At 37.4% G+C, this 23,327-nt stretch overlaps 1 protein-coding gene across 1 annotated transcript in view; it reads right to left on the reverse strand.

The window, feature by feature from the left end:
- The window catches only part of afap1l1a (actin filament associated protein 1-like 1a), a 216,360-nt gene that overhangs the window by 67,291 nt on the left and 125,742 nt on the right, over positions 1-23,327 (reverse strand). The window contains exons 4-7 of the mRNA XM_060837094.1: positions 15,030-15,124; positions 13,681-13,792; positions 3,910-4,008; positions 270-481 (exon numbers count right to left, since the gene is read on the reverse strand). Coding sequence (XP_060693077.1) covers positions 270-481; positions 3,910-4,008; positions 13,681-13,792; positions 15,030-15,124 — 518 coding nt within the window. The remainder of the gene's footprint in view (positions 1-269; positions 482-3,909; positions 4,009-13,680; positions 13,793-15,029; positions 15,125-23,327) is intronic.

The raw sequence follows: 23,327 nt of genomic DNA on the forward strand, positions 1-23,327 counted from the left end.
TGTTTTTATATATCAGGGATATTAGGCTTTAAGTTTACAAGTGCAAAGAGTCTACTCACAAGAAGTGGGACACATCAAGCTAATAATATATATCTTAAAAAGTATAGTTTCCATTTAAAGCTACATTTAGATTTTTGTTAAAAATGCCGTGCAGCTATTTTGACTTGGTTCTGAAACCTTTCCACTTGAACCTATCAGTTAATTGGTTAAAATTCTAATGTGTTTCAACAGTAAGCCCTTCCAAGTTTAAAGTTCAACAATCAGTTTACCAGAAGTCTGTTTTCCTTAATGACACAGAGCTGTTTGGCCCACTGCCCAAAGCGCTTCTTCCTCAGCAGAAAGGCACAGATTTTGCAATCTTTCACCAAGTCCATGGAGGCTTCCTCTGATGGCCACTGATGGGTCAGCCGTTGACCTTTCCCATCTTCATCCTCTTCATCATAAGATTCATATGCACTGCTCATTACATCCGAGTCATTGTCTATGTGAAGCAATTAATATATTATCAACAAAGCAATTACGATCTGCAGGAGATTCTGCAGTTTTGACATATTTGTCAAGACATAGTTCTAAGTAGTGTTTGATAGTCTTGTCTACATTTTTATTAACCTCAGTATATCTTGTCTTTTATTCTTCATTCTCTCTCTGCTACTTTTGGACCCCTTGCCAAACTAACTCATCATATCATAATTCTATACAATGCATCAACATTCTACTTTCTTCGTATATTTAACATAGGATTGAGCCAAATGGAGCAGAGTGCATATTTAACTTGCATTAAAAAAATTATTCATCCTAATAATATTGACTTATTTTATAAACATAATTCCTTGTGTTCAACTGAAGGAACAATTTTGTAACTGACATCAGGAAAGAAAAACTCTCAATTAAAAAACCTTTGTCAGAAAAGCTGACATAAGATGGTAAGAAATGCATGGAAATATGCAATTGTGAACAACAATTGAAAAACAAGGCCTGGTTGTAATACCTTTCATTATCAAACTGTCTCTGAAAAAATGTACATGAATAATATCCACTTGCATTTATTCACTTGGTCAAGGCGCTGACTGATCTGTGAGCAGTAACAAGACAGCTTTATGCCAGAATTGTGCATCTACAATAGTACGTGGAAGTGAGAAAATTAGCAGAATAAGAAAGAAAGGTAATTATCTGAAGAATACCCTGGGTTTGTTTGCTTGCTTCATTGATCATATGAAACAGTCTTCTTATATTGAGTGCAGAAATGTCCAGCAGAGCTGTGTGATAGTACGTGGCTATAGTTGTTAGAAGGAAATGCTTCAAGGTCACAGTGTCCACACCTATAGTGTTAATTCATCTTTTCCCATATCGGATGATGATCCTGCTGTGTATTTCCAGCATTTCCTGCTTTCATTTCATATCTTTTGTAATTTGCCATTGTTTTAAAATTTTAATTTTGCTGAATTGAAAAATGGCTGAGTGCATATCCTGTGTATTTTGTAATGCTCACCAGGCAATAGATCTCATAATATTGTGAAAACCTTGGAGGAAACAGTCAGTGAACATGATATGAGTTCAGATTGGAACAACTCATCCTTCCAAATGTCATATTGTGTGCATGAAAGCCTCTGCTGCTGACTTCTCCATCGCCGTCATCAATACTACTCTGTAATCGTGCAGCCAGAGCTGCCTTCTCATTGTCGAACATTCCACAAGCAGAACAAAATATTATCTTCAAGTGTTATGCCTAATAACCCAGCTGAGAACTGGCAACACTACTGAATGCTCTTGAATTTGAATGACATTCAAATCTAGGATTGAATCAAGGGATTTTGCACAGTAGGGTACAGTTACCCCTGTGGTGAGTCATGAGCTTCCTATTTAAAGAATTTCAAAACTATGCAAACTCTTTATAAACCCCACAGATGACATATAGTTTGAGATATCACCTTCATCCAAATATAAATGGGTTCACTGATCATTCCTTTGAAAGATTTTGTAAAATAATTAAAAGCATTCAGAAATTTCAAACACAAACACGAATTGAAGAGATGAGGATTTGCAAGATGCATTAGAGATAGAGTCATAGAGATGTACAGCACGGAAACAAACCCTTTGGTCCAACTCATCCATGATGACCAAATATCCTAACCTAATCTAGTTCCATTTGCCAGCACTTGGTCCATATCCTTCTAAACCCTTCCTATTCATATACCCATCCAGATGCCTTTTAATTGGACCAGCCTCCACCACTTCCTCTGGCAACTCATTCCATACATTCACCACACTCTGCGTGAAAATATTGCCCCTTAGGCCCCTTTTAAATCTTTCCCCTCTCACCCTAAACCTATGACCTCTAGTTCTGGACTCTTCCACCCCAGGGAAAAGACCTTGTCTCTTTACCCTATCCATGCCCCTCTAGAAGGTCACCCCTCAGCCTCTGACGCTCCAGCGAAAACAGCCCCAGCTTATTCAGCCTCTCCCTGTAGCTCAAACCCTTCAACCCTGGCAACATCTCTAATTTGCAGTAAAATAACCCCTGAAATAACTTACATCCAAGGAAATCATGAACTTATAAGTTAAAATAAATAAAATGGTTTTAAAAAAATACTAATTGGCAGTTCCGGAATCAAAATGTTACCTCTGTTTCTCTATCCACAGATGCCAAGTTTCTCCAGCATTTTCTGATTTTTCTTTAAAAACAGCTTGTGGTTGTTAGACACTTTCATTCTATTTACAACCCTGAACTCCACGTACTTTTCACTTCGATTCTCTAACTTACTACTCCCTTTGGATTTCTCTTTTTTTGCTTCCACCACTATTTCAGTCAGACTTACCAGAAGCTTCAGAGTGAGCATTTTAGGTTCATTACCTTTGGCCTCAAAATGAGTTTAACTGCTTTCAGAAGGCGTAAGATCCTCTGGCCAACACTGCTCATACACCCTCAACCCCCCAACCCAATTGTCATTGTACCACTTACTGTTCATGCCAACACAAGATTATTTCAGGGCCCCTACCATCTACCATATTTCACTGCCAACTGTTTAGCCACTTACCGAGTACTTGCTATGGACAGAGTTCAGCAGCCATGTGGAAATGAAAAAAAAACTTCAAACAATCTAAAAGAGCTCTCACTCCAACATATTTGATAAGTGAAATAAGCTCCCATTCATAAAAATAAAACATTACAAACTTTTAATTCTCATGGTTAATTTCTTATTAAAGCAAAGTTTCTTTCTGTTCAGACAATACACCAACCTTAGATAATCTCTTAAATTAAACCCTCAATAAAACTCTAAATTTATAATCCCTGGTGAGATAATTGTAACTTTTGAAACTCAGCCGAAGAATCACAATGAAATAATATCCTTTGGAGAAATACTAACAATTGGAGACTTTATGACCAGATGCTATTAGTTTTCTCTAAATTGAAGCAGATGGATAACATTATCAAAACAGTCCAGCAAAGGTGTATTTTAAATGATCAGTGACAGCGGCCATCTACACTTTTTTTTATCAAGTTTAAAGAGCAGGAGATCTAAAAAACTTCAGATCATGACAATTTTATAGATCTTATGCACGCCTCAAGATCATTTAATCAATTCCAATAATGTATGACTCCCACATTGCAGGCTAATGTCATTGCATCTTACAACTAGGGTCTGTTTGAATTACTGACTTAATTTGATCCTGATGATTTTGTCTTTCTTTCCTATATGAGTCATGTCTTTCCTGTCTCCTACCCCCACCTGCAAAGAAATTGGATCTGTCAGCTGTGAGGGTATGTTTTTCTATCTGCCATTTTAAAAAAAACCTAATATTGTGAGTTATTTCTAAAGCAAAAAACATACCGCATCATATGATATACACAATTATTTCTATTTAAATCTTTTAAAGTAAGCAATAAAGGAGAAAATATTATGTAACTACATGAATGCTTATGTTCTCCAATTATCCTGGTAAGTGGGTAATTGTTGTCAGCATCTTCATAGTAGCCATCTTCAATAGAGTTTGGTGGACTGGAACTGTCTGAAAGAAAGGGAATATACAGAATTATAAAAATACCTATTGTAAAAAAAATCTTGAACCAGCGCTGATCATGTTGACTAAATGAAATAGGTTTAGAAAAAACAAAAAAAAACGTTTGCACTAACAACCTCAATATGCCTCCAAAGCACCCCACAGTTAATGAAATACTTTAAGTGTAAACATTGTTACAATGTAGAAAATAGTAGCTAAATTCTGCACAACAAGGTTTCACAAACAGCAAGATGAAAATTCAAGATACCCCCTCAAAAACAACTCCTCTGAATTATTGGAACATTACTATTACCATCTTTTATAAATATTCTTTTATTTTAAAAATTATTAAATATGAGCTGGTTGTAAAGTATCTTTTGCCTATTTTGCCCTCCAACAATGTGTAACTTGTGCAGTGTTCTATTCACGTTTTACACTTCCTTGATTAATAATGGTTCCATCTCTTACAGTCTTCAAATACATACTTCCACTTAAGCATTTTCAGAAATATTAATAGAACCACATTACTCCTAACTTGTTTCCTTGAAGACTATTATCTTAAATGCTTTATTAATATTTCAATATTTGCTTTTCTTACTGGACTTTATTTATTGATTTAAAATTCTGGACTAGCTTGACTAGATTTGAAATTTGACCATGTTTGGTCTGAAACCAAACCTGACTGCCAAGTTTGTGGGATGATCCCAGACAAGACCACCAAATTATGTTATGATCTGCATTGGAATGAATAATTGTTTATTTTTAATGTAGGCAAATGGTGATATTCATAGGACTTATTCAAAGAATAAAAGGACAAGTTTCCATAGGTTTGAACAAACAATAATGCATTACTGTGCAAGTCAAAACATTAATATAATAAATTGTACAAGCATTATAGATTGTAACACTCAAACTAATACATGGTAGATGTGAGTAATAAATTGTGACCAAACAGAAAACAGTGCACATCAAATAATAAATATGATTAGACAGATCCCACTGATTTTTCAATGATTTCCATAGACTTTAATGACTTGATGGATTATCAAGTCTCAGCAGACTTCACAAGGGCTTCCAATTCTTGAGCCTTGACACTTCCTCTTAAGAACCATTCTATCTTGGACTACCTCATTGACTGCTAATGTTCTGGTTCTTTTCTTGGGCCCAAACTTCTTTCAGCTCTGAAAATTACACCAGGACTTAATCATAGGTACAACTCCAGCTTTTCACTGACAACTAGTTTCAGCAAGTAATACCTGTCCCAAGGTTTTCCCAAGCTCCAAGCTTGCTCAGTTGATTGCAGCAAATACTGTGTGTAGCTTTTCAACTCTGACACTCAGCTGTATTGATTATTAGTTGCATACAGCTTCTGATGAGCCTGCAAAACTTCTTGTAGTTTTCCAAAGCCTTACTGCAACACCTAGCTACATAATAACTCCAAGAACATGGCTTGAGTTCTAACAGAACAGTTATCCAGCTGCTCTTGGGACTTAGCTCTGCCCCTTCCCCCTGTATTGCTCAGTTCAAAAATCAGCATATGGAGCCTACTCTCCATCTCCAATCTGGTCGGCATGGATGGGTTGGATTGAAGGGTCTGTTTCCATGCTGTACATCTCTATGACTCTATGCTCACTGACCTTTAGATGCTACCGTATGTAATTTTTTGAACAGTGTGTAATCTATTGAACTGCTTTTCAGTGGCTGCCAAAATACCCTGAATATCCCACTGAACCTTGTAATAAGCCCCTCCTGTTGGAGAGAATTGCATGTCGTCATCCAGCAAATGTTGGAACTGCATGTGCCATGAGTGTTACCAATTATAGCTTTCTCAGTACAACCAAATGATATAATTTGAGGATTACATCACACCACCTTTACTGTTATGGAGGAATCATTTAAAATCTTTGTGTTTTACTGATGTCTTCAAATTTTTTTCAAATGAGGCGTCTCCTCTTAATAGAGCCGAATTCTTGCTGGAATACACTATCAACAGTGCTGGCTACATTCCAGTACTTTGCTCAAACAGTGATGATGTTTTAGTTAGTTCAGCTTGGTAAGCTATTCTTCCATAAGAGCTATTCTTCCATTGGTAAGCTCATTCCTTCCTTTGATAGATACCAACACGCATACGCTTTCCATTAGTGAATCATTGGGTAGCAATGATGAAAACTTTGTCCTGATATTCCATTGAGAAAAGCTAACTTAGAACAGAGCAGGAATCAAATTTACTACTGGTCACTATGGATTTTTTTTTAACATGTTTAATTGTCACTCTCTTGCTCACATCTGTACCCAATTTCCACCTTAAAGAACAGATTAGATTTTATAGCTTTAAAATAGTTTTTTTTGGTGCTATTAACAATTCTAATTTGTAAAATCTTATTACCTATTTAGGTTTGGCTGTGATAATTTCTGTGACTTAAATAAGATGTGCTCAATTTACAAATGCCAGTATTAAGGTAATGTAATGTGATCAATAATAGTGAATACAGGAGTAGTTCACGTCTGATTATACTGCAGAATCCTGGCTATCAATTAATGAAAAAAAAATGCAATTTCCTAGCTTAAATAGAGAGGAGTGGGAACTATCTTGGAACAGTTAATTAATAATAGTTATTCTATCTCGTATTCTGTTAAACTTTCGAATAGAGTTAAGTATCCAAGTTCTTCTTTCTTTTGTTGTATTTTAACTGTAGTGTTTGAATGAATTAATGTTGAGTAATTTAACATTTGAATTGTATCTAGAACCCAGCTCTGGTCCATAACAAATTCGACTCCCCACTGGCTTCAAAAACAGATGTCCGACCCTCAAACTGTAGAGCTTTGTGCATCACAGGAGTTATGAGGAATCTTCACACATGGTGGGGTGGTGGAGAATAGGAGGTATTTTACAACCCTGCAAGCCACTATAGTGTGCAAGATGGAGAGTATTCACCTTTTCTAATAACTCCTAACCCTGAACCAACTGCATATTACATTAAGATGTCAGCCAACTCCTCCAACCTTGGCATCATTGAAGCCTTTAACTGCCTCAACACAATAATATGTGCAGCTGGGCAGGAATAGTGAAGGAGGCCAGCTAATATTTTTGTACATGGGTCTAAAAACGTGAAAAGTGCTGTACACTCTTTGGGGGTCTCGGTGGGCACTGAGGATGTTCCCTCTGCAGATGCTACCTCTCATTTGTACTTTCCCCACCAGACTCCAAATTAACCCCACCACTCCCTACAGTCACCCTCTCTCCCTATCTAATAACTCTGGATGTACTTTTCAGTTCAGCATCTGTGGATTGTCTGCTGGTGACTAACATAGTTCTATAGATTGAGGGCAGGCATCTGTTTGGAAGCAGTTGGGGAGTGGAATTTGTTATGGACCAGGTTGGTTCCCCTCAAAATAAATTAAGAAAGGTAGCCTAAACTTTAAAGTTTTCTTATTTTAAAGATAAATGTCAGGTGCTGTGTTCTAGATACAATTCAATTGGTCAAACTACTCAGTGTTGAGCAACTATAGTTAAAATACAACAACAAGAAGAAGAACTTGGAAACTTAACTCTAATAGAAAACTTAACAGAATACTAAATGAATAACTATTACTAATTAACTGTTTCAATATAGTAATACCCCATTAACGCACCCTTGGCAAAATGTCAAATTCAGAAAACAGATTTGTCTGACATACAGTTCTCCAATCCAGGAGGAAAGAACATCAAAATACAATTCTGAGAGAACTCAGAAATTATACAGCAGCTGTAAGAGATTTACTGCTTTTCAATGTTGCTGAGACCCCAGCAATAACTGCTGAAATCTAACTAAAAATCCTGAATCTGAGAGACCTTGACAACATCCATGCAGTCTCTATTATTCCAACATTAAAAAAAAACCAAGGCTCATAAGTTGTTTATCTTCTCATAGACTGCTTGGTACCTGCTCCTCAATCTCTCTCTAAAAGAAACCAGGACAAAACACACCTCTTAAAGCCCCAGCATTGTCACAGGTTTGAGTCAGAAATGTTTTTAAGGCCACATGGCACATGATTGTAGGTGTATAGGAGGCACTGCGTTTTGTAAACTTGGCAGACTCAAACCCGACTTTTCCACTGAGGGCCAGAGAGGTAGGAGTGTGTGTGTGTGCATATATATGTGCGTGTGCCTGTGACTGTATGCAATTTTTGTGTATACTTTCTCTCTATTGCATTTGAGAACTGCACAGGTTTCTTATTTAAGTGCTTTGCTCCTTTGACTTATTTTGTTGAAAAAGGTAAAGCTACAACTATCATGTTGTCTGCCAAAGGTCTTTAGGGGGTTTCTGCATGCTCACGTTGCTTACAGCAAACAGTACTTAAAATCTTGGTTTCTGGTTTGGCACATCATACTAATAGAAGCACAACACAGGACAAAGGCTAAATACAGCAAGATTATTGTTGTCTTGGTAACCTGCTATTAGAATTACATCTCAGTTATATATTATATGACTGTTGTATATTATTGTTTTAAGCCTGCTTGTTATAATCATATTACTTGTAAAATAAGTGGAAGATTTTGTTTGTTGGTTATTGATAATATAAATATAAAACATGTACACTATTTTTAAAGCGAGCTAGAACAATATTAGAAGGATGTGAGAATTTGCGATGAAGAGAAGTATTCACAATCAGCACATTGAGAGAAACCACTTGAGGATAGTTGTGGCATTTTCAGATGAAAATACATTTCAAGCTCTATTTTTTATACCTTTCCCTCCCCCAACTCCACAAGAACAATATAAATGAAAAATGTCATGCTTTGTTCTCTGACTTTAGCCCATTCATCACAGGCCACAATACTATGCTTCCTTTATGATGTTTAAACAATTCCATTCCCTTCCAAAATAACGTGCAGCAGTCCAAAAACTTTAAAAGCTGTCATTACAAAAGAAAAAAAAATGAAAGAATAATGGACTCACTCATTTATTCTTGTTTGATAAAAAAAACTTATACAGGTATTTCCTTAGATGTTAAGCTAGCAATGGGATTTAAGATGAAGGAAATATAAATCATTTGAAGTCAGTGAATATCTGTGTTCCAGCCTGAATTAGCTGATATTACAGTTCTGTCCATCATTTTCCAGAAAGGATAATACAGCTCCTACAAAATGACTGGAAAAGATATCATTGGATAGCTGAAAATTTTTTCCCTTGGTAAAATGCATTTAGTATTCACGTATTGTTCACGTTCGCAAGAGAAAACAGTGAGACCTGCTGGAACATGGCCTTCCCCTATGAAAAATATGCAAGGCTTTCATTCATATGCATCACATTAACATAAGAACATGGGATTTAGGAACGGCAATAGGCTATTTAGTCCTCTGAGCTTACTCCACCTTTCAAACAGATCTTGCCTGATCAGGCTGTAGTTTCATCTTCACTTTTCTATCTGCGCTCCAATTTCCTTGACTCACTTGTCTATCAAAAATCTAACTAACTCAATCTTAAAGACAAAGTCTCTACTACCTGTTAGAGAAGAATATTTCACATTCTAATGACCTTAGAATTCCATTCTACATTGGTGGTACTGAAAACTTCAACTCCCTCAAAAACTGCAACTTACCTGAAATAGTTAATTTGAGTAAGTTTACTTTTCATGTTTGTATGATGAATAGGATATGGAAAGATCAGTTAGGATCAGAACCCAAACATCTGTTTCTGGGGTATCTTCCAAGTTAAATCTTCCAGGCAAAACCTGTACCAATCATCATGTACCTAGATGTACACTACAAGCTATTTCAACTTGACAGAAACAAGAAATCATCAAGCTTGAATGACAGCAAATTCAAAACTAATCTGTAGAAACAAAGGAAATAGCCAAATAGACCTCTATGGAACAGAACCCATAAGGAAATGGTGGAAACACTTAGTATTGTTTAATTCAGATAGAAAATAACATTTCCGACTTTGCAACACTCCCTCAGCACTGAATAAAAATGCCAGCCTAGAATACATGCTTATGCCTTTTAAGTGAAATTTAAAACCAAACTTCTCGTCTCCCCCAACCTTTTGACTCAGAGGCAAAACTTCCATCACTGAGCTAAAGCTGACTTTACTGTATGTTATATTTTTGTTGTGTTTTGAAAAATGATTGCTGACAAAGAGAATGGCAGAAATGACATAACATAGCAATAATAATAAGTTTTAAGTTATCAAATCAAAAAAATTATTCTGTACAAAGATAGGTTCTAGAATGCTTTTCTCACCATGCTCCCAATGATTATCTTCACTATTTTACAAATAGTGGAATTGTTCTTGTTCTTTTAAAATTGTGTTTTTTCTCCTAAGCATAGCGTCCCACATGGCCACTATGCTCACTCAGCTGAAATCAAGATTGATTGTGCAATTTCCGATTTATTTTCTCAGGTCTCAAAACTGTAGCATTTCTTCTGTCCCTTGATCTTTACTTAATCATAAAAGTTTTGAAAACCTCACTGACTGTCATTTTGTAATTTCTCTCAGCTTTGTTGTTATCATTTCAACTTTGGCCATATCCTGTTCTATTTACCTTGGCCCTTTATCTATGTTGTTGAATTAAAAACAAGAAAAAATGTTTTCACTTTTTATTGCATTTGGTTTCTAACCAAACTGAATACAGATCATCTGGAAATGGATGCATAAGACTTTGGGAAGCATCAATTCTTGCTAGACTAGAGATATTCCTTAGAAAAGAAAAAGGATCATTAGAATATTGGAAAATTTTAGTTTGGTTGCAAGTAGAATTTCAAAAAAGACATCTTTGTACATAAGACACAAAAAAAATTAGAAAAGATGAATATTTTAGGAACTGAGCACATTGTTAAGTTCTTTGTAACCTTGCTTCAATATACATAGAACATTACTTCTCTACATTTCCTTATTAACTGTAACCTAGTCCTCTGACTGATGTTAGTAGTGACAGTTCTTTTATTTTTAAACTTGCAGCAATTAATTATAATCTTTAAATATTTATACAAATCCCTGGACAGAATTGAGAGATTCTGGAAATATATTGGTTTGAGAAAGCTCTACAAATTGTGTTCATTTTTTCAGGTGTGCAGAACTTGTTACCACACTTTAAGTTTGGTCAAATAAAAATTCCTAAGCGAGAAATTGAGAAGTTAAGGAAATCAAGGTATAAAAGTTTGTTACAGTTTTTTTTAAAAGCTATTCTCAGTGATGATAAAATCAAGTTACTCACAAATTCAAGGACTTGACACTCATTAATCTGTTCACCTTTGGTGATTAAAAACCTACTCTCAATTATGTTAATTAAACTACATACAGCAATCAATTGTAAATAATTTAGGGAATAATTTTAATGAAAAGGAAACAAAATGAAGTTGTTATGTTCTACTATTTTCCCAGTTCCAGCTATCTTCCTTGCCTCCCCAAGATTCCTATTCACCAACCTCCCCTTCATCTTGCTTCTTGCTGTACACCCTATCCTTTTGCTTATTGACCCCTTCTTGACTCTCCTGTTCACAAACCCAAACCTCCCACTCACTGACCATCCCTTTCCTGAATCCTCACTTTAGACTTGGGACAGAGATCATCTGAGGGAGGGAGGAAGCTAGAGGTTTGTAAGTAGACAGGAAGAGAGGGAAGTGGAAACTGGGAAGGTCAGCAAGCAGGGGGACATTGCAAGCAGAACACAGCAAAAGCAGCTGCAATGATTACTGATGAGTTTGGCTGATGAATTTAAAAGAAGAAGAATGAATTGGCTTGACATCCAATGTACTGCATAACAGGTTTATACATGTCTACTGTGTGCTAGACCAAGCAGTAGGCAACTGCAGTGCTACAGCCTGTCTTGTGACTGATTAAGCAGCTCATGTTTAATTGAGTGCTGAACTTCCAAAGTGCTCATGGCTTCGATCAGAAGAGATTTGCAAACAAGATTGATTTCTTTAAAATGGGGAATTAATTTCCTAAACTGCATTTGATCAATAATTGATCTACTGACCCTAAATTTTAATAGGGTTCTGCCAATTCCCTGCGGAAAGATTCCATAGGTAGTCCAAGTGATTGCTTTATTTCAGATACAAATGTTAAAATGTTGTCATAAGCAGGCATTTGAGTCACAATTGTATTTCAAGCAGTACAATGTAATGAACACAATTGTTTTTAAAGACTGTGTATAAAAAAATTAAAGGAAATGTCACTACATTGTGACAATCCCTGGAAGATGCAAATATTTTTGTGATTTATTTATATATACAAATAGATCCTATCCTAGCTGTGCAGTGAAATAGCAAAGCTTCAGTGAATATTTCAGGCCATCTTACTAAATTTATTATTTTATATGATGGCATTAAATTTGTTGCCTAGTCTTATAACTTGATTGACAAAAATTCAATTTACGGTGTGGAATCCAGATTATAGTTACAATTCCAAAAATGACCATCTGTTCAGCACAAGATTATTTTGACAACCAGGGACATCACAATGTGAAAGCAAACCTTTCAGAGAAGAATTCTAATCAAATACAGATTGGAGGGTACTGAGACTGCAAAATGGGGTCCTGAGAAAGTAGTATTCACTGGTTTATTTAGTACGTTGTTGACATTACAATATTTTATTAACAACATAAATATTTAATGGTGATGATGTAATTCTGGACTGAAGATGAGCTTAGCTGTTTCTGCATTTAAATCTTGCTGACCTGAGACTTGTTCTGCAAACCTTCTGGAAGCACTAGAGGTTTTTGCTGACTGTCTGCTTTCTACTCCAACCACACAGCTCTGGCTGAACAACTAGATGGTATCAGCTGCTGAGTCAGTAAAATCTTATCCTTCATTTGGAGTCAAGTACATAAACTGGAATGAAAGATTTCAACATAAATAAAGAAAATTATACAATATAAAACAACTATTCACCCCTCCTGACTTCAGAGTATATTTGTTTCGTTGGACTTTTCTTTTTGACTGCACAGAGAATATTACAAGTACCATGACTGGTTTAGGTAACAATTCACAGATGTAGACCATTGCTTGGAATCTTATTTTTTTTTTGTTTTATTTGTTTATAGATATGGGCATCACTGGCAACAGCAGAATTTATTGTGGATTCCTAATTGCATTTATGTAGTTGTTGGTGAGCCACCTTCTTACCTGCCACTGAATACCTTGTTAATCCATTTCAGAGGAATGCTAAGAGACAATCATATTGTCACAAGTCACACACATGCTAAACTGAATAAGACGGCCTGATTTCCTTCTGTCAATGACAATAGTAAACCAGATGGGTTTTTTTACAACAATTCAGTACTTTTCTGGTCACTAATACTGATTCAACTTTTTAATTCTAATTAATTATTTAATTAATTGAATTCAAATTCTACAGTTGCCATTGGAGGACTTGAAGTCATGTCCCTGACAAATTATTCCAGACTTCTGGATTAGTCCAGCAAAATTATCATTAAATACCCACACCAATTTGACTGCACTGACAACCAGAAGTAAAGTCCAGTTACCTTGTCAGAATGAGGCTTGAAAGCTGAAAGGAAATTAGGATTAGTGTAACAATCCTTTACCCATGGTTCCGTTTGGAACCAGCATACCTGGTGCAATGTTTTCTCAGATTGGTCATAATTTAAATGATTTAGTAAGAAAACATATGGTGTTTCTGTCACTAAAAGATAGATTCACATGATTCCTCCTCAAATGACCACGATACTTACTGCGAGAGGTGATGTACTCAGGAACTTTTCCTGGGCTTAATGGTACAGCTTCTTCATAATAATCTTCCGGTGGTGGTGTTGTGGGTAGAGGAGGTGGTGTATCAGACATTCCCTGAATAAGAGCAATTTATATCACAAATCAAAATTTCAGTACTACCAATTACATCTCGCAAAGTCTCACAAACACCGATAACAACGAAATAATCAGCTTCAATAATGCTGGTTGAAAAAAAAAATGATTTTCACTTATATCATACTTCACCATCACCAGATACCTAATCTTCTAGCCAATGAAGTGCTCTTTAAAGTGTAGTCCCTGTTATAATGTAGGACATATGGCAACTAATTTGCATTTAGCAAACTCCCGTGAACAATAATTGTGACATTGACCACATAATCTGGTTTTTGTGATTAAGGAAAACTATGGACCAGTTCACTTGGGATACCCTCCCTGCTTTTCTTTAAAACAGTGCCATAAGATCTTTTCTATCAGAAAGCAAGTAGATGGGCCTTCTTTTACACTTCATCCAAAAGGTAGCACCTCCTACTGATCAATGGTCTATCAATACTACACTGGAGTGACAGTCTCGATTCTTACGAATATAATGGGATTCAAACTTGGAACCGTGCAATTTGGGGACAATTGTGCCACTGAGTAACAACATACATACCATTCAAGACAGAGAAATCTCCAGCTTTTCCTCGAATCTTGCTATTCCACTTTTTTTAAAATGTGAGAAGGCATACTTACAAAATTTCATTCAGAAATCCTTCACATTTTGGTTAAATCTGGTCAAGTTTAGCTGTCAGTTAAATCGTGTGGTTGACATATTGAATAAGAACTGAATCTAAAGTTCAACTTAAGTCCTGAAGTCTAATATAATAAAAAAAGATCAACTTTTTTTTGGTTGTCCTTCATTTAGACTTTATTCAAGGCTTTTTTTTTAAAAAAGAAAATGATATTGTTTTCTGAGTTGTCAGATATTTATGGCCTATATTTTGCACATGACATTTATACAGAACTCAACTGTGACAGGACTCCCTAACTATGGGGACAAACTGCATTGTAGATTCTTCAGTACATAACTGTCTAATGACAACTCTACTTTGTATTAATTACATTGCCCTAACGAAATTAACCTCAATCAAAAATATGATTAAAATGGTAACTTCCACAGTTAGCAATTGAACAAGAATGATTTGAGGAAGTAAAAAGATTTGCTGCAGTCAACATATTAAAGATTAGAAGTATTTATTGATTTGATTTGTCAAAAAGAAAATAATGGCTCCTTTCCTATACTGATTATTTTAGCAGCGTTTAGGAAGGGCCCAAAACACACTCAACTCACTGATTTGGAATGGGGAGCTTCCTGGGAAGGCATCTGAATCTGGTTTCCATCCTTATGTTCCTCCTGCATGTCTTTAAGGTCACATAGTTCACAATCTGCATTTAAACAAGCAAGGTTTATAATATAACTGTTCTAAAAATAGCACAAAATTGTTCGCGAGCAATTAGTGCATCAAGTGATTAGTGTTTTTTTGCATTTTCTGTGTAGCTCATGTGTCATAGGAGGCAGCAGGATAAGAGGTTCATTACCATTAATTAAGCTGCTGATAGTGACTGATTCCTGAGTGCTGGCAGTGCTCAAGAGAGGAAATAAATTTTACAAAAAGTGTGTTTTCTTCACAATACTCATTGTTGGTATCAAGCATTCTTTTCCATAGAACTTTATTATTACAATTGCCGTACACATTCTTCTTGTGTGAGGTCTCCTGTGCTGGATATATAAGACTTCAGAGTCACAGACAATTCATCTCAATTGTCAGATAGCCAAAAGGTAATTTGATTTGATTAGTACTCTTTTTTTAAAAAAAGGACTAATATCCCATAGTACCACAGCAATGTTGGCAGCAATATCAGGGATTTCTTTGTAAACACAGTAATCAATGTATGGATTGGACGTCTTGATGAAACAGTGCAGAAAAATGCCTGGAATGGTTTAAGAAATTTTGTAAGAAGATATTATATTGAGGAGCCTGAAATGTGTTGCTGTTTCAATATTCTGTAATAATCCAAACAATCTTTCATATCACTCATGATCTGTGAACTGAAGAGACCTGTACTTGTTTGTATAGTTTTAGGAGCCTCCAAACCCAACCCAGAAACTACCATCACAAACATTTGATTTTCATTTTGGCAGGCTGGATTTTACAGTAGTAGTGGCAGGTAATTATGGAACTAACCCAAGAGGCAGTAGAGCAATGTGCTTACAAGGCCTGCCTCAGAGTGTTAGCACTTCCTTTAAGAAATGAGAGAAATAATGAAATCTGCAGCTCTCACAATTGACCACCAACACACTACCCCTATGCTTTTTATACAATTCATTCATGCAATGTGGGTGTCGCTGGTTGGCCAGCATTTAATGCCTATCCCAAGTAGCCCTTGAGAAAATGATGGTGAGCTGCCTTCTTGAACTGCTATAGTGTGTGTGTGTGTGTGATGTATGTTGACCCACAGAGCCCTTAGGAAGGGAATTCCAGGATTTTGAGCCAGTGACACAGAGGAACAGTGAAACATTTCCAACCTGGATGGTGAATGGCTTAGAGGGGAATTTTCAGGCGATGATATTCCCATATATCTGATGTCCTTGTCTTTCTAAATGGCAAAGATTATGGATTTGAAAGGTGCTATTTAAGGAGATTTGGTGAATTTCTGTCATGAATCTTCCTAAGGTAGACATTACTGCCACTGAGCATTAGTAGTAGAGGGAATGAATTTTTGTTAATGTAGTGCCAATCAAGTGGGTTGTTTTGTCTTAGAAGATGACAAGCTTTGAGTGGTTTTTGGTTTGCATTCATCCAGGCAAATGGGGAGTATTCCATCACACTCCTACCTTGTGCCTTGTGGAGAGGCTTTCGCTAATCAGAAGGTGATTTACTTGCTGCAGTTTTCTTAAATTCTGACCTTCCAATCACTGTATTTATATGATAAGTCCAGTTCAGTTTCTGATCAATGATAACCCAAGGATGTTGACAGTGATGGATTCAATGTTGGTGATGCATTGAATACCAAAGAGCAATGGTTAGATTCTCTCTTATTGGAGATGTTAACTGGCTAGCAATTGTGCAGCACAAGTATTCCTTGCCACTTGTCAGCTCAAACCTAGAAATTGTCTAGGTTTTGATGTGTTTGAATATGGACTGCTTCACTTTTGAGGAGTTGAGAATGGCGCTGAACATTGATAGTCGCACAGTGAACATCCCTACCTCTGACCTTACAATGGATAGATGATCATAAATGAAGCTGATTGGACCCAGACAATACCCTGTGGAGGACCTCCAAAAAACACAACCACCTTCCTTTGTTCTAGGTATGACCATAACCAGTTTAGTTTTCTCCATGCTTCCTGCTGATTTCAGTTTTGTTAGGGCTCCCTGAGGCCACACTCTGTCAAATGCAGCATTGATGTCAAGGGTAGTCACTCTCAGCTCACCTTTGAATTCAACTTTTTTTTGCCTGTGTTTGAACCAAAAATGTAATGAGGTCAAGTTAGAGTAACCTTGATGGAACTCAAACTGGGCATCACTCAGCAGGTTATTGCTAAGCAGATGATGCTTGATAGTACGGGTTAATGACACCTTCCTTCACTTTATTGATAATCGAGTGTAGACTGATGGGTGGTAATTGGCCGGGTTGGATTTATCCTGCTTTTAGTGTACAGGACACACCTGGATAATTGCCCATGTTGTCAGATAGATAGCAGTGTTGGCGTTATACTACAAGAGCTTGGCAAGGGATGTGGGCAAATTCTGGAGCACGAGTATTTAGCAATATTGCAGAAATACAGGCAGTGCTCATCGCCTTTGCAATATCCAGTGTGACTAGCTGTTCTTTGATTCTGGATTAGTGGTGCTGGAAGAGCACAGCAGTTCAGGCAGCATCCAAAGTACAGCAAAATTGACGTTTCAGGTAAAAGCCCTTCATCAGGAATAATTGATATCAATTGACTGAAGGTTGGCATCTGTAATGTTGGGGATCTCTGGATCATTCACTTAGCATTTCTGACTGAAGACTGTTGCAAAGGCTTCAGTCTTATCTTTTGTATTGATGTGGTAGGCTTCCAGCAGCTCCATTCATGTAAACTCATGCCAAGTGGTTAGCACGGTGGCTCAGAGGTTAGCATTATTGCCTCACAGTCAGGGACCCAGGTTTGATTCCCAACTTGGGCAATTGTCTGTGTGGAGTTTGCACATTGTCCCCGTGTCTGTGTGGGTGTCCTCTCACAGTCCAAAGATGTGCAGGTCAGGTGAATTGGCCATGCTAAACTGCCCATAGTGTTCGGTGCATTAGTCAGGGTAAATATTTGGTAGGGGAAACGGGTCTTTGGAGGATTGGTGTGGACTTGTTAGGGCATCTAATCTAATTCATATGCTCCCCATATATTCTCCATGTAAGTTCTGCTTGAACATCTTATTGGATTTGGTGTAATATTTTGTTTCACAAAGCAGAGTCAGGTGTGTTACTGAAAAAAGGTCCAGTTCAGCCTATTGCAATTGCCAGGATTAAAAGATGGAACTCATGGCTCAAGACTAGACTTCGTGCTTGAGGCCAAAGACAATGGCTTTGAACTTGCCAATACTATTAGGAAAATGTCTGCTTATACAGTTCTAGATGACAGATGAACAATCCAGTAATTAAGAGTCAGTGAAAGGACCAAGAAAGGCATTGGTGTATAGAGCTGGATGTCCTTTATGTAAATGTCGATGCTGATGTATTTTTGATTTTATTGCCAGCACCACAAATATAAGAAACAGGTCATCACCGGTAGATCCTTAGAGATAGCACAGTGTAAAAAGACTGGTGTGAGAGTGGGAGAGACATCATAGAAGACAATTCCCTGGGTATGACTGTATAGCAAAGAATGGAACCTGATGAGTAATGTCCAAACTGGCTAATGGAGCAGAATTTGTGAATATTCATGTTAAATGCTGCAGACTAGTCAAGGACATTTAAGGAGATATTGTCCATGGTAACCTGTCACAGCAGCATGGATTTTGGAGGAGGTAGGGACTTGGGAGAGAATGATTGAAAATTTGGGTGAATAGTTACAGTGACGATTAGAAGGATCAAGTGTTGCCTTTTTGAAGGGAGATGATGATTAATTTGAAGCGAGATAGACAACATCAGAGAAGAATTACAACAGTTACCAGATATCCTAACCTAATCTGGTCCCATTTGTCAGCACTTGGCCCATATCCCTCTCAGCGAAAGTGAGGACAGCAGATGCTGGAGATTAGAGTCGAGAGTATGGTGCTGGAAAAGCACAGCAGGTCAGGCAGCATTCCTCAGATGCCGCCTGACCTGCTGTGCATTTCCAGCACCACACTCTCGACCCATATCCCTCTAAACCCTTGCTATTCATTTAATCATCCTATTAAATGCTGCAATTTTATTAGCCTCCACCACTTCCTCTGGCAGCTCATTAAGTACATGCAACATCTTCTGTGTGAAGAAGTTGCCCTTTAGGTCCCTTTTCTGTCTTTCCCACTCACCCTAAACCTATACCATTTAACTCTGATTCCCCTACCCCAGAGAAAATACCTTGTCTATTTATTCTATCCATGCCCCTCCTGACTTTATAAATCTCTATAAAGTCACTCCTCAGCCTCCAATGCTCCAGGGAAAACAGCCCCAGCCTGTTCAGCCTCTCCCTATAGGTCAAGTCCTCCAATCCTAACAACATAATCACATGATGTGATCTACATGGACTTCAGTAAGGCTTTTGAGAAGGTTCCCCATGGGAAACTGGTTAGCAAGGTTAGACCACATGGAATACAGGGAGAACTAGCCATTTGGAGACCGAACTGGCTCGAAGGTAGAAGACAGAGTGTTGTGGTGGATGGTTGCTTTTCAGACCACAAGCCTGTGACCAATGGTGTGCCACAAGGATCTGTGCTGGGTCCACTTCTTTTTATTATTTATATAAATGATTTGGATGTGAAAATAGGAGGTATAGTTAGTAAATTTGCAGACTACACCAAAATTGGAGGTATAGTGCACAGTGAAGAAGGTTACCTCAGAGTCCAAAAGAATCTTGATCAGAACGGCCAATAGGCTGAAGAGTGACAGATGGAGTTTAATTTAGATAAAGGTGAGGTGCTGCATTTTGGAAAACCAAATCAGAGCAGGACTTACATACCTAATGGTAAGGTCCTGGGGAGAGTTGCTGAACAAAGAGACCTTGGAGTGCGGATTCACAATTCCTTGACAGTAGAGTTGTAGGTAGATAGGATAGTGAAGAAGGTGTTTGGTATGCTTTCCTTTATTGGTCAGAGCATTGGGAGGTCATGTTGTCGCTATACAAGACATTGGTTACACCATTTTGGAACATTGCTTGCAAATTCTGGTCTCCTTCCTATCGGTAGAATGTTGTGAAACTTGAAAGGCTTCAGAAACGATTTACAAGGAAGTTGCCAGGTTTGGAGGATTTGAGCTAAGTGAGGAGGTTTGAATAGGCTGGGATTGTTTTCTCTGGGGCTGAGGGGCGACATTATAGAAGTTTATTAAATTATGAGAGGCATGGATAGGATAAATAGACAAAGTCTTTTCCCTGGGGTCGGGGAATACAGAACTAGAGGGCATAGGTTTAGGGTGAGAGGGTAAAGATATAAAAGGGACCTAGGGGGCAACTTTTTCCACACAGGGTGGTGCATGTATGGAATGAGCTGCCAGAGGAAATGGTGGAGCCTGGTACAATTATAGCATTTAAAAGGCATCTGGATGGGTATATGAATAGGAAAGATTTTGAGGGATATGGGCCAAGTGCTGGCAAATGGGACTAGATTAGGTTAGGATATCTGGTCAGCATAGACGAGTTGGTCTGAAGGATGTAGTTCCGCGATGTATACCTCTATGACTCTAAATGGAGAGCCAAATGAACTGCAGATGCTATAAAATGAAAACAAAAATTGCTGGAAAAAAATCTGGGTTAACATTTTGGGTTGGGTGACCCTTTCTCAGAACTCAGTTACAACAATGTAGCTAACGGACTTAAAGAGGGCATGAAGATATATAGAAAATAGTTCACTACTCAAGTCGGTGTAGAGGGGTTATCCTGAACAAGCTGAATCAATCTTCATGCCAAACAAGTTCTTGAGCTTATCATTCATTGCTCAAGGAGATAGATGGGTGGTGGGAGGAAAAATTAAGACTACTTGCAATGGCATAAAGATGTTGGAGGTAACCTTTGCATTCTAGAATGATGCTGAATCGTAAGCAGTTTGGCAGGGCACAACAGGATCCAAGAGTGTTTTTGTTGTCCATCTGATCTGACAATGAGTGTTGAAATCAATTTCCAACAACAAATTTTCAAATCCACATTCCTTGGACATATGGAAACAAGAGGAAGGGCCATACCAAAACAATGAACAGGTTGAGAGAAAGTAATGGATTTCATATAGATAAGGGAAAATGTGGAAGTGAGGATATATTTAAAAGATTGGCAGCTGAAGAAATATTATGGTGAATAAAGATGTAAAGGCTATCTGGTTGGGATCTAGAAAATGCAGGGCTGATAATAGAGAAAGTCGACTAAGGATGTAATAGAAGTAAGTTGTAGAGTCTGTTAAAGAGATGGTTAGAGATGTCCTTACCATTGATGACACATTATAATAGCAAGAGCAAAAGAAGCATCATAATCATTTGAGGGGCTGAAAAATAACCTGAGTACTTTACACAAAGTTGTATCAATCTGGAACAGGGATCTATGATATTTAAGAGTGCTTTTCATAACTAGACATCTCAAATCACTTTACAAACAAGCATTTGCTTGACATGTCATCACGATTATGTGGAAACATATTGGCAATTTCCCCCTCAAATTCCCTGACACCAGAAATGTAATAATGACCAAATAATCTGTTTGATGTGGATTGAGGGCTAAATATTGGTCAGGAGATTAGAGATAACTCTCCAGCTCTTTTTCAAGAGTGTCATGGGATTCTTTTTCAACAACAGTTGAAAAATTCAGCCTCAGTTTAACCTCTCTTTAAATAAAAGAACATTCCACAGTGCATTGCACCCTCAAGAAAACATTGCCGTGTCAGCCTTGATATTTGTGTCCCTGAGGTGGAACTTGAACTGAAGAGGCAAGAATGCAACCAATAGTGAGTCACAGTTGACATATAGTAATGGTGAAGTATTTTAGATTGACTTAGTTCTTCTCATCTTGAAAACCTCCAATAACTTTGCTGCCAAGTGTTCAGAATAGCCAATATAATATTTGAAACTTTGGGTGAAAAGGAAAATGCAGCGTGTACTTAATGAACTATTTGTATAACCCACGCAAGATAGCTCACCAATGCGAGTGAAAATAGTATACCCACATGCTTATACAATGCAAAGCCATATCTATGAAACTTAGAAAATTTACTTACAATTGTTGCTCACTCAGTGAGAACTAAAAGAGTTAAGTGATTTGTTTCTAGCTCCATCTTACCACATGTTTGCACAGTACAGAGTGATCCCCGTATCTGCGGAATCATTTTCCGCAGTTTCAGTTGCCCACAGTTTGCCACAGCCCGAACACATTATGGGGAACCTTCTGGAACCAGGGACCAGGAGGCTGCTGGGAAGGTAAATTTCCCATTTAAATGAATGGGTTTGTTCCTATTTGTGGTTTCGGGCTTCCACAGTAGGTCTTGGAACAGGTCTGGCAGCATGTGTAGACAGATAACTTGGTCATAATAGTTTGTCACGATATTGGTCTTTTTATAAGGTTATTATATCCTTGAGATTTCTTTTCCCAGAGGGAGGTAATTGGCCTGGCTCCAACTAGGCTGGGTTTGAAAGCTTTATTGGGGCTCTTTCTACCTAACAGATAATGCTTCAGACAGAAAGCTTGCAAGTCTTTAAAAAAAAACTGGTATAAACAAGGTGGCGTGGCCAGCTGTCTAGCTGCACAGGTTAGTTCAGTCGGGAGTTAGTTGAATCAGAGTCACAGTTGAAACTGGAAGCTCTCTCCATCCTCCAGCCCTTCTGACTTTGTGACCTGTAAGATTTTTGTGTCATTTTTACTCTTTGTCCTAAGGGGTCTGTTTATGGGGATTGTTGCAAGTATTTTTAAAACGGCATCATTAGGTCGGGATAGTCTGTCAGGTTTTGGGACAGGATGAATTATATGGTATTCTATTTTCTGTTCTTTGTATTTCATTCTGTAATTTTGTAAATAAATTCTGTTTGTTTAAAACTTGTCAATCAGATCAGCTAATTCACTCTGGGAATGCCCGCTGTACACTTACCTGAAACAAATAGCAAAGTTACAGTCTGGACTACCTGTTTAAAAACGTTTTGAGGGGTCAGGCCTGGTCCATAACAAGTTGGAAGAAATTCAGAGATTTTTAACAGCTTATGAATGACAGGTGAGCAAAATACTTTGTAGGTCAGGCAGTATTAACACTGCAATCTATAGATTGCAATCTGTTGAGAAGACTTTTTAAAAAATATCTGGTAAATGTGTAAATTTAAATCAACTCCATTTGTGTGAATCCTAATATCAGCTTCAACATATCCTGAATAAACGTCATTGTTATGCAAGAATTACTTTTCTCATTAATCAGCAGCCATTCAAACTATTCCCTCAGATTAT

The sequence above is a fragment of the Hemiscyllium ocellatum genome, chromosome 16 (assembly GCF_020745735.1).
Source record: "Hemiscyllium ocellatum isolate sHemOce1 chromosome 16, sHemOce1.pat.X.cur, whole genome shotgun sequence".
NCBI classification, from domain to species: Eukaryota; Metazoa; Chordata; class Chondrichthyes; order Orectolobiformes; family Hemiscylliidae; genus Hemiscyllium; species Hemiscyllium ocellatum.